The 11,870-nt window shown below is 35.5% G+C and overlaps 1 protein-coding gene across 1 annotated transcript in view; it reads right to left on the bottom strand.

Moving 5' to 3' along the window:
* The window catches only part of LOC106877886 (protein furry), a 152,698-nt gene that overhangs the window by 24,804 nt on the left and 116,024 nt on the right, over nucleotides 1–11,870 (bottom strand). Inside the window, exons 44-52 of the mRNA XM_052974065.1 lie at nucleotides 9,619–9,718; nucleotides 8,992–9,089; nucleotides 8,269–8,436; nucleotides 7,423–7,563; nucleotides 5,818–5,992; nucleotides 4,771–4,952; nucleotides 4,190–4,264; nucleotides 1,799–1,889; nucleotides 1,411–1,502 (exon numbers count right to left, since the gene is read on the bottom strand). Of these exons, the coding sequence (XP_052830025.1) occupies nucleotides 1,411–1,502; nucleotides 1,799–1,889; nucleotides 4,190–4,264; nucleotides 4,771–4,952; nucleotides 5,818–5,992; nucleotides 7,423–7,563; nucleotides 8,269–8,436; nucleotides 8,992–9,089; nucleotides 9,619–9,718 (1,122 nt within the window). The remainder of the gene's footprint in view (nucleotides 1–1,410; nucleotides 1,503–1,798; nucleotides 1,890–4,189; nucleotides 4,265–4,770; nucleotides 4,953–5,817; nucleotides 5,993–7,422; nucleotides 7,564–8,268; nucleotides 8,437–8,991; nucleotides 9,090–9,618; nucleotides 9,719–11,870) is intronic.

Genomic DNA, 11,870 nt, shown 5'->3' with positions numbered 1-11,870 from the left:
TAGTGTATTTACTTATTAAATTTTTCTATATGTGACTGTGAATTTTCATGGATGAATTCAGGAATTGTGGTTTTTTTCTCTAAATTATTTATTTATATATATATATATATATATATATATATATATAGATATATATAATACATAAAATCAAAAATCAAAATGTTAAATAAAAATATATAAAATAAAAAAAGAAGTGGGTAACAAAAATGAAAATGACTGTATGAAAAATCCTAAAGTACATCAGGTGCGGCTGATAGTTCAGTACAGATATTTAAAAGGACTTCAAAGAATTGGTTGTTAACTCAAATGAAAATTAAGAGACTTATCAAATAATCGCAGAGATCTACTATATGTCTCTACTTGGTGGGAGGGAATCAAAATGTGTAGAATATTGTAACAAGGTAAATTTTGAAACTACTTAAATATTCTAAAATGTCTGAAAGGAGTGAGGTGTTGTTAATAAGATTATCATTTTCCCCAATTGTCAACTTTGTGGTTTTTAGATGAAAGTTGTTTCCCTCCACCTATACTTCCGTTTACTCTACCTTTGGATTGTTTTCTTCTTCACTCATCATCAGATATCTTTTATCTGTTATGGTAAAACAGTCTTCAACTTTTTCTACACACCTGACACACTAAACTACTATAGGCACATTGCCTGAAATTTTGGTAGGAGGGGTTAGTCAATAACATCAAACCAGTGTGCAGCTGATACTTATTTCATTCAACCCGAAAGTATGAAATGCAAAGTCGACCCCAGTGGAATTTGAACTCAGAATGTAAAGACAGATGAAATGCTACAAAGCATTTTGTCTAGGATGCTGACAATTCTCTCAGCTCATCATATTATGATAATAATGATGATGAACCTTCTAATTTAGGCACAAAGCTGGAAATGTTGGGTATTGGGGTTAGTTAATGACATCAACCCCAGCATTTGACTGAGGTTTTATTTTATCAACCCCAATGAAATGGAAGTTGGAATCAGTAGGATTTGAACTCAGAACATAAAAAGTCAGAAGAAATATTGCAAAGCATTTTTTCCTAAAGCTCTGACATTTTTGCCAAACCACTGCCCTACTATACATTAATAACAAAAATACTAATAATGATGGTGGTGATGATGATGATGGTGGTGGTTTCTGATATAGAGACAATGTTACAAACTTTGAGTGAGAGTACGGTTGATTATATCCCCACTCTCGGGACACGACTAGTATTTATTTTCATTGACCCTGAAAGAATAAAAAGCAATGTTAACATCCATGAGATTTGAACTCACCACATAAAGGACCATTACAACAAAATAATTAATTAGGTGCTCTACCGTTCTGACTTTCAAGTAACAATCTCAGCTGAAAAAACAAATAATAAAGTACTATTGTTTTAATTAGAAAAATCTTGACTCACCTCAACTTCTTCAAGTTCATTATCAAGGAAATCGAATCCTTTAAATGTTAACATCAACTCTTTACCATTAGGGTCACCAAGGAATATATCATCTGAAATGTAAAAACATATGTCAAATTGTATTACTGAAACCTATTTGAAACGCTCAAAAATAATAATAACATGGTGGTACAGCAGGTGATGCAGTATGAATTTTAAACATACACACACACACACACACACACACACAGAGAGAAAATCTGCCTTTTATAGTATAGATAAGACTTATATAAAAAAAATAAAAACTGAGATCAACATGTTGAACTAAACCCTTCAAGGTGGTGCCCCAGTATGGCCAGAGTCTAATAAGTGAAACAAGCAAAAGGTGAAAAAATGAAAGATTACATACTTGAGGAATTGACAGAGGCTGTAGAGTTTTCTTGACTCGATGCCAAACTGTTTTGTTGTTGTGGAATATCACTTGATTGACTAAATATCACCTGGAAAAAATAAAAACAACAATAATAATAATCCTTTCTACTGAAATTTTGGGGGAAGGGTCTAATTGATTATATCGATTCCAGTATGCAATTGGTAATTATTTCATCGATCCTGAAAGGATGAGAGGTAAAGTCAACCTCAGCCGAATTTGAACACAGAATGTGAAGACATGAAATACAGCTAAGCATTTCGTCTGGCATGCTAACAATTCTGCCTTAACAACAACAACAATAATAATAATAATAATAATAATAATAATAATAATAACGATTTCTAACATGTGCAGGGGTGGGTGGGGGTGTGGACACAAAGGCAAGGAATGCCAAAGAATCTTAGATGAGAATGGAATTGTAATAGAGGAGGAGGAGATTGCATGAACTCCAGTACTTGACTGGCGCTTACTTTATTGATAAAATAAGTACCAGCTAAGTAAGAAGTGGAGGAGCATGGCTTAGTGGTTAGGATGTTGGACTCATGATTGTAAGATTGTGGTTTTGATTTCTGGACTGGATGATATATTGAGTTCTTGAGCAAGACACTTTGTTTCACACTGCTCCAGTCCATTCAGCTGGTAGAAATGAGTAATCCCACAATGAATTGGCATCTGTCTCATCCAGGAAGAAATATATACACCAGAGACACTGGGAAAGTGGCCTTATGTCCCTTATGGAATAATGTAGACTAGCCAAGTAAGAAGTATACTCTCTGTCAGTTACAGAACATATCTTAAATGTCTTGCTTCTAGTTTTGTTTAGAATCTGATTTAGCAGAAATCCACAAGATTGTTCATCGTCTTCCCAAAAAACAATTATGACTACTTTATTGAATTCAATATCTCTACCGCCTATCAATATGCTTATAAATCAACAAAGAGCACAGCACCTATGACTTTTAGAAACATTTTTTGCTCATAGAGAATTATCAAAGCATGGAATAAACCAACCACATCAGTTGTTAGTTGTCCATGCTCATTGAAACTTGTCAAAACTATTCCTGATGTGCCTATCGATCTTTTCCTCGTTATTCCTCTTTTGGTCTCCACTTTTCTGGGGATTTTTGGTGTTATATTCTGTGTACTGTGCATGCATTTCTTTTACTTGACTTATTGCTGCTATCTGTCTCCTCTTTTCTGATGAGTAATAGAGCACTTGAGTTCTGTATACAATAAGATATTTTTCTTCTTATTATTATGAAGGCAGTAAGCTGGCAGAATCATTAGCTCGCTGGACAAAATGTTTAGTAATATTTCGTTCGTCCTAGATTCTGAGTTCAAATTCCGCTGAAGATGACTTTGCCTTTCATCCTTTCAGGCTCGATGAAATAAGTACCAGTTATGTACTGGGGTTGATGTAATCAACAAGCCCCCTCCTCCAAGTTGCAGGCCTTGTGCCTATATTAGAAAGGATTATTATGAAGCAGTGAGCTGGCAGAACTGTAAGCATGCTGGGAAAAATGCTTAGTGGCATTTCATCCATCTTTACTATGTTCTGAGTTCAAATTCTGTGAAATTTGACTTTGCCTTGCATCCTTCCAATGTAAGTGCCCAATACATCCTTCCAATGTAAGTGCCCAATACATCCTTCTAAATAAGTACCCATTGAGCACTGGGATTGATATAATCAACTAGTCCCCTTCTCTGCAACATCTCAGGTCTTATGTCTATATTAGAAAATATTATTATTATTGTAATTATAACACAAGGTTGAAAGGCAGCTGAAAGGTGCAAAGTCACAAATTTATAAGTGGAATGGTATAATCAATTGAGCTGGCTCTCAATGTATTACTGGTACTTATTTTATCAACTGCAATTGACCAGGGCAGACACTATTTGAGCTCAGAGCATAATGGATTGTAGCCCAATACCACAAAGCATTTGTGTCTAGGTCTCTACAAATTGTACCAATCCTCTTCCCTCTCTTATTCCTTAAAAATCACAAAAGCTGTTCAACATTAAGAAAATAATCATGTGAATAGAACATTGCAGGAAAGAATTACAAGACAGATTCTTCCAGCTGAGCCAACAAGCAGGTGACTTAGAGGTTGGCCAAGAATGAGATGGTTGGATAGTATCCATAGTTTCAGTTGGTCATGTTTGGGAATTCAGTCAGAAAATATAATGAAGGTTGCTTCTGACAGGACCCAATGGAGGATGTTCCCGAGGACCTTATCTCTATGACCTTGTCAGGAATAGTGGGCAGAGAAAATGGATGGACAGAAGGATGGAATAAATGAACAGAGAAACTAAAAGAGAAATTTTTGTTAACTTTTAGAAGAAATACAGAAATATAGCAATACTCACAGACATGCTTTTCAAGAGACCAACTCTTTGACCAAAGCTGGTTAATAGATTGATGAGCCGTTCTCGAGTTTTAGCCTGTGGAAATGAGACAATGAGAGAAAGATATTATGTTCAAGGATAACCATTACAATAACAAAATAAGCTACAATAGCTAACACAAACACAACAAAGTCACAATAGCAACTACAAGAACAACTACAACTGTAACTGTTAGAATAACAGTGACTGCCTGCCTACAGTAGATGCAACAACAGTGGTCACAACAAACACAATGTTAACAGCAACTACAATACCTCTAAAACAGCCTAGTAACATTACATCACAACAACCATACCACCACCAATATGTTAGCCTGGTTCTAAGCTTGTTATAGCCTGGAATGGTAGTGGGGATTAGCTCCTACTACTTAGAAAATATTCTCATAAGGTGTGCATCTCAAATAGCCTCTGACTAATTACTGCATAAGACACGAAAATGAACACATAAATCATTATGACCAACTAAAGCTAGACTGAACCAAAAAATGCAGTGGAAATGGAGGGAAGAATGGATGGACTGTCCGAGTAGTAGTGTGTACTTACCCTAGAGAGATGTGGTGTCTTCCAAGAGGACAGCCACTGGACATTTGTAGACTGTTTGCGAGTGATGGCCAGAAGACTAACCATTTTGTCTTCCTCGCTGTGATGGATGAGGTCAGCATTCATGTATTTCTGACCAATCAAAGGCATTCTAGATAGATCTACACTGACATCTAGTGTTCGACCTGCAATAAATTAACGAGAGAAAGGGATCAATCAGAATAAGCTTAGTAGTAGTAGTAATAATAGCTCCAGAGATAGTGATGATGCTTATGATGATAATAATAATAATAATAATAATAATGATGATAATGATAATTTATTCTTTTATTGGCTACAAGGGCTAATATAAACAAACATAAAAGGTCATACAATAACATTAAAAGACAAAAAAAAAACCCAGACAATACAATGAGTTTTCACATTTGTGTATACAGTTACAATTAAATTTGAACAAGTATATCTCCCAACGGGGAAGTGCTTTAAAGATTACTTATGGAAAAACCCATGAAAGCCACAGGTGACTGACCAACAGGGCAAGAGCCCTTCTTTTATTTCTTCACAGGTGTATACTTAGAATTGGTCCTTTCACACTGACTATTCTTCCAGCATTCACCCATCTTTCAATAAACTTGCTAGAAGACAACACTTCTCTCTCGCCCCCCCCCCTCACTTACCTCTTTAAGTGAAACTTGAAGAAGTTGATGAGGATTTGGCCAAATAGGAAAGTGTCTGACTTTAGCCCTTTCAAATGAGTCCATCATACTACCTCGCTACAGCTATCAGACAAATATAAATTGCCTGCCCCTCCTGGCCAAAGGAGGGCGGCAGGACAATCTTCACTATGAATTCAGCTGATAGCTGGATCTGTCCTATACACGAAAGCTAGTGTTTGACATAAACCCACAGGCCAGCAATGCTCAGGCACTGGATGGGAGTGTGCAGAACAGTTTCGTCACACTGCACGCACCTCTTATACACCTTTGCAAAAAGAGACAAAAATAGTTAAAGGGGGTGGGTCTCCAGAAAATGTAGAAGAAGCAGACAAACCTGGCAGTTCTTTCTTAATATAGGCTCCACTGTTGGGGAAAGAAGTGCGAGGTGAGAAATTGCTGAGATCTGTGGAAGTAACACAGGTTTGGTGGGGTTGTGGAGCAGCTGCAAGGGTGGAGGAACGGTTGACGGCGAGTTTCAGGATTTTCAACGCTTCCTTCCAATAGGTACCCTGAAAGAAGAAAACAAAGATAGAAAATAAAGTATAACCACCAGCACCACCACCACCATCATCATCAACGACTAGAGTAACTGAACTGGCAGATTCAGAAGCACACTGGAACAAAAAATAAAAAAAAAAACTTTGTTGTATTTCTTCCAGCTCTTTACGTTCTGAGTTCAAACCTTGTTGAGGTCAACTTTAATGTTCATTCCTTTGACTTTAGTTAAACATAAAGTACCAGTCATATACTGGAGTTCATGTACTTGACTAATCTCTTCCCCTCACGAAAAATTGCTGGCCTTGTGCTAAAAGTAGAAACCACTCCAGCCATGACCATCACCATTGTCTTGATCATCGTCATGAATATGGACATCATAATTCTCTCTCTTTCTCCACACAATCTATGCACACACAGACATATATATATCATTATCATCATCATCGTTTAACGTCTGCTTTCCATGCTAGCATGGGTTGGACGGTTCGACCAGGGTCTGGGAAGCCAGGAGGCTGCACCAGGCTCCAGTCTGATCTGGCAGTGTTTCTACAGCTGAATGCCCTTCCTAATGCCAACAATGCCCGGAGAGAAAGAGAGAAAGAGAGAGAGGGAGAGGAGGCACTATTGTTACAAAAAAGCTTCTAATGCTGTTAGAAAGATCATGTTGCAAAATTTTGACAAACTATAGGGCTAAGAGATCACTAAACACATCGATAAAACCTTACTACATTAAGCAATGTGTTTTTAATTGATATCCATAGTCAAGTTGAGACGATACACTGTTCAAGTAAAGACTAGAGACGGCTTATCTAAAAGAAAACAAGGGAGGCAACTCAATATTAAAAGCAAGTGTTGCTGGCCATTCTCCCTGGCAACACCTTTGCAGTTATGTACACGAAGTGGAAGATGATGATGATGATGATGATCTGATCTTTAATACTTTTAATGTTTTTTTTCTTTCTTTTCTTCTTGTAAAAATATGTTGCTAAATAAAAATTTCTAATATCAGCAAAAGAGAAAATAACATTTTATTTCAATGAGAGTTAATATTTTTTCTCTCAGTCCCTAGAACTCAAAAGACCAGTGAACCATTTTCCATGGTGTCTAAGTGACAAGAGCAGACAGAGAGTATTAAGGGCTCTCGGGCATAATTGTTTACCGGGCCCCTTAGCATTGATATCATAGAGAGTTAAAATGTGGAGTGTGGGCTCCTCAGAGCTCCAGGTCCTCAGGCAGTGCCCAACTGACAGATGGCTCAGTCCATCCCTGCTAAGTGACCAAGATTGCAACAATTACTCTGGATGGGATGATTTTCCATTGAATAATGAATTGATCTAGAGTTGAAATCAATTACGATTGGAAACAAGCAATATGATGACGAGAAGGATAAGCTGATCCTTGATGGTTTGAAAACAGCAAAATTGTAGCAGTTAACACTTACGTTAGATAGTTTAGCAACAGGACAGAAGAGGCGTTGGTTTATTGTTGATTGAGAAATAGTTTTGAAGTCAATGTAATGAACAAGGCAATGTAGAATTTGTAAAATTGCAGGCTGGAATGTGGTTGGACCTTTCTCTAGAATCTAGAAAAGAAGAAAAATAAATGTCTGAAGTCAATATTTTATACCTTCTACTTGTTTTAGTCATCAGACTATGGCCATGCTGGGGCACCACCTTAAAGAATTTTTAGTTGAATGAATCGACTATCAGTACTTATTATTTGTTTTTTGGTAAGCACGGTACTTATTCTATTGGTCCCTTATGCTGAATTTCTGGTTGTCAAGTGGGAGTGAAACAGACACAAAGACACACACACATGTATATATATGATGGGCTTCTTTCAGTTTCTATCTACCAAATCCACACACAAGTCTTTGGTCAGCCTGAGGCTATAGCAGAAGACACTTACTCAAGGTGCTATGCAGTATTATTATTATTATTATTATTATTATTATTATTATTATTATTATTATTATTATTATTATTATCATCATTATTATTATTATTAAAGCAGTGAGCTGGCAGAATTGTTAGCATGCCGGCAAAATGCAGTGTGCATTTCATTTGTCTTTCCGTTCCGAGTTCAAATTCCACTGAGGTCAACTTTATTCTTCAGTTGAGCACTGGTGTCAATATAATTGACTTAGCCCTTCCTTCAAAATTGCTGGCCTTGTGTCAAAATTTGAAACAATTATTATTATTATTATTATTATTATTATTACTATTATTACTATTATTATTATCATTATTATTATTACTATTATTATTATTATTATTATTATTATTACCTCAACAAGAAGAGTCACCATACTCAAGCTGGCTGACAAGTAGACATCAAGTAGGTATTTGACCACACATTTTGTCCACTGGAGGCTATCTTTGTTAAAGGTTCCACGGCTGTAGAGGGACATCACTGTTGCTAGATTGTCCAATCTCTCAGACTGTTGTGCGCACATCTGAAATACAACAGACAGAATATATTTATGAAGGATTAAACATGAGCAAACTTCTTAACAGCACAGGCATGCCCGCACCTATTAAAAAAATGACAGCTTTTCCCGTCTTATAAGGATAAAATATCAAATCTTTCTGCTGTTTTCGCAGCTATACTGCTTTTGAAATATTATTTTCTTGTCTGTGAAATACAAAACACATCCAATGCTTCCAAAGTTTGTTTGCAAAATGTTGTCGCATTCCAAAAGCTACTATTAATTAGCATTTAATTTGACAGTGATTGTTGTCAGTGGGCCGTTTAGCTTAATGGTATAGTACTCAGCTGGTATCTGAGGGGTAAATGGTTCTAGTCCTGTAGCTATCTGCTGACAACACTTTCTATCTTAGAAGCATAATATATCCAATCTTTCTGCCGTTTTCACAGTTATCCTGCATTTGAAATATTACTCTCTTGTCTGTAAAATTCTGAGGTTGATTTAACTGACTACATGCAGCTTCAATTTTCTCTGAAAAAATTTAGTTTCTCACCTAAAAAACAAAGCAATTATTTTACTTACTTTACTGATATTTTCAGCAGCTTGTCGGCATTTTTTGCTAGGATCTTCATAATGGTGTACCAGATATGGCAACAAGGATATGACATTCAATGGGAAACCTACAAATAGAATGGTAAGAAGATTCCTGATTTTATTCATTTAAGGATGTGTTATAATGTAAGACAAATTATGATATTGTGCTCAGATAATAACTCTATAAATGAAGGAAGGAAACATTGCAGCAATTCCAAACTGAAGTGCAAAACACCCCCTGCTGGAGCCTTGTGGAGCTTTAGGTGTTTTCGCTCAATAAACACACACAACGCCCAGTCTGGGAATCGAAACCGCGATCCTCCGACCACGAGTCCGCTGACCTAACCACTGGGTCATTGCGCCTCCATAGATTTCTTACTGAGTATTAAAGACTAACATACGATCATGCCTATGTATCATATTCCTCCCCAGATCAAGTCTTTAAAACATATGATTAAATATTTGAACTATTCATTATTAAAATGTAATTAATTGTAGAAGTAGTTAAAAAGTCCAAATACATTTTGGAAATGAGGAACAAAAAAGAACCCAAAAAATGGAGTAAATGTGTGGTAGAATAACATGGAAATGTGCTTTGTTTGAAAAGTTACTTACCAAGGCATTTAGTAGGATCAATAACATAAACATTAATGTAGAGGGTAAGCTGAGAGAGCAGGTGGCAAGTAGGAATGGCCAGGTTGGGAGATGTGTAACCCTGTTGAACAATGAAAAGGATAACATAATATAATATAATATAATATATATATAAATTAGAAATGGAAACCAAAACAATAAATTGAACAATTAAATAATTTAATCATTAAATGATAAATTCAATTTCATTATTTTATACAATCAAATGACACATCTCATAAATTACAGCTAATTGTTATTGATATAGGTAAAAAAAAAATATCAGTAAATTCTTCAGGTATTTAATATTCCTTAGGTGGTTATTTAGCACCTAGCTAAATTGTTATATATATATATAAATAGATAAATAGATAGATAGATAGATAGATAGATAGATAGATGATAAATAAATATGCCAGTGCTGCTTGATTGGCCCCCACATGCTGGTGGCACGTAAAAAGCATCCACTACACTCTTGGATTGGTTGGCATTAGGAAGGGCATCCAGCTATAGAAACCTTGCCAGATCAGATTGGAACCTGGTGCAGCCTCCTGGCTTGCCAGTCCTCAGTCAAACCATCCAACCCATGCCAGTATGGAACAGAAGAATGTCACTCTCAGAACATCCTCAGTAGATCCTGGGCAGATGAGGCCCTTTAACTCTACCTGCTCATTTAAGAGAAGTTAACTTCATAAAAATTCTGCATTTTGACAACTACATGGCTTAAGGCACTTGTTGCACCAAGCTAATACAAATTTGAAAGATGAGAATGTGGGATTGGCTCTGCACAAACCATGCCCATTATCTATAATATAATGACTGAAGAAGTGTGGGGCTGTGTCCAGTTTATTATTTTTTTTGCCATGTTATTAAAAAAAGTCATATTACTTTGAAGAAATTATAAATGAATATTAAAAAATGTTTAAACTATAAAGTTTATTTGCATATTAAACATAAATTATAATGCTTAATATTACAAGATTCACTTCTGTTTTAAATGTCAACTTCTGTTTGAATTCCATATGTAAACAGATAGTTATTTTTTTCCACATTCATAAAAAATGTAATAAAGTGAAAGAAAAAAAAAAACAAGTGAGTAAATTATTTCTAATCATATTACATAATGCAAAAAACAACAATCCCTATTTATAGAATTAAGTTTTCAAATCATGTTAGACTGCGGTCATGCTGGAGTACCACCTTGAAACTATTTAGTCAATAATATCATCTCTATTACTTATTCTTCAAGCTTGTTACTTATTTTATCAATCCAAGTTGTTTATAAAACTTTTAACCCAGATAAATGAAAATGGTGTCTACAAAGAAATTCTACAATGATGTGAAACAGTCATTACTTTCTTTTAGTTGAAATATATTTATGATTTTTTTTAATTGCTAGGAAAGGGACACTAGAAACACTTAAGAAGTCTATAAGTGAATACAGGAAAACAACAATATAGCGAAACTCAACTCTTCATATTGGTAAATGTAATTCATTAATTCCCACCAGCATATCTATTTTCAAATTCACTCAAGAGAAGAGTCATGAACATTTTCCCTTGACAATCTCATCTCTTTTCCACTTTTCCTTATCATCTTTTTAAAATGTATCATGGATTATTTTACTATTTACAGAATAAACTATAACAGAGTCTTTGTTCAATTCATGAGCATATTGTCAATTTACTTTATAATTTATGCATCATATTTATATGTATATATAATATCAATATGTGCAATACTTATGCTAGCAGAAAACCGCCCGGGGGGTGGGTTTTTTTTCCCGTTAGTGATAATAATATTCATTGTGTAGGCTGCATTGTTGCTGGTGTTTTGACAATGCAGCCACACTTTCACCAGATGTCCAGTGGTGATACAGAAAGAAATGACGGGGACAGGTGGAGGACATTACTGGAAGTCTTCAGGTTTGACCCTGCACACAGGTGGCCATAAGGTGATGGTCACTTTCCACATTCGCTGGACCTTCATTTAACAAAGTGATGAGTGAGATCAACAATAACAACATATATATATATATATATATATATAGAGAGAGAGAGAGATTCAAGGCTTGAATATGGTACTTATGCGAAGGCACCCGAATATCGCATCCCAAAAGGATGGGTGATTAAAATCAAACAATAAGCAACACGGATTTCAAAAGTGATTGCAGTACGCACGTTTCATGCTACTTCAATTTATTTAAGTAATGCGAGCATTACCTTAAATGCAAT

The sequence above is a fragment of the Octopus bimaculoides genome, chromosome 17 (genome assembly GCF_001194135.2).
Source record: "Octopus bimaculoides isolate UCB-OBI-ISO-001 chromosome 17, ASM119413v2, whole genome shotgun sequence".
Taxonomy (NCBI): domain Eukaryota; kingdom Metazoa; phylum Mollusca; class Cephalopoda; order Octopoda; family Octopodidae; genus Octopus; species Octopus bimaculoides.
The sequence above is the reverse complement of the archived record's forward strand: the minus strand, read 5'-3'. Positions and strand labels throughout refer to the sequence as shown.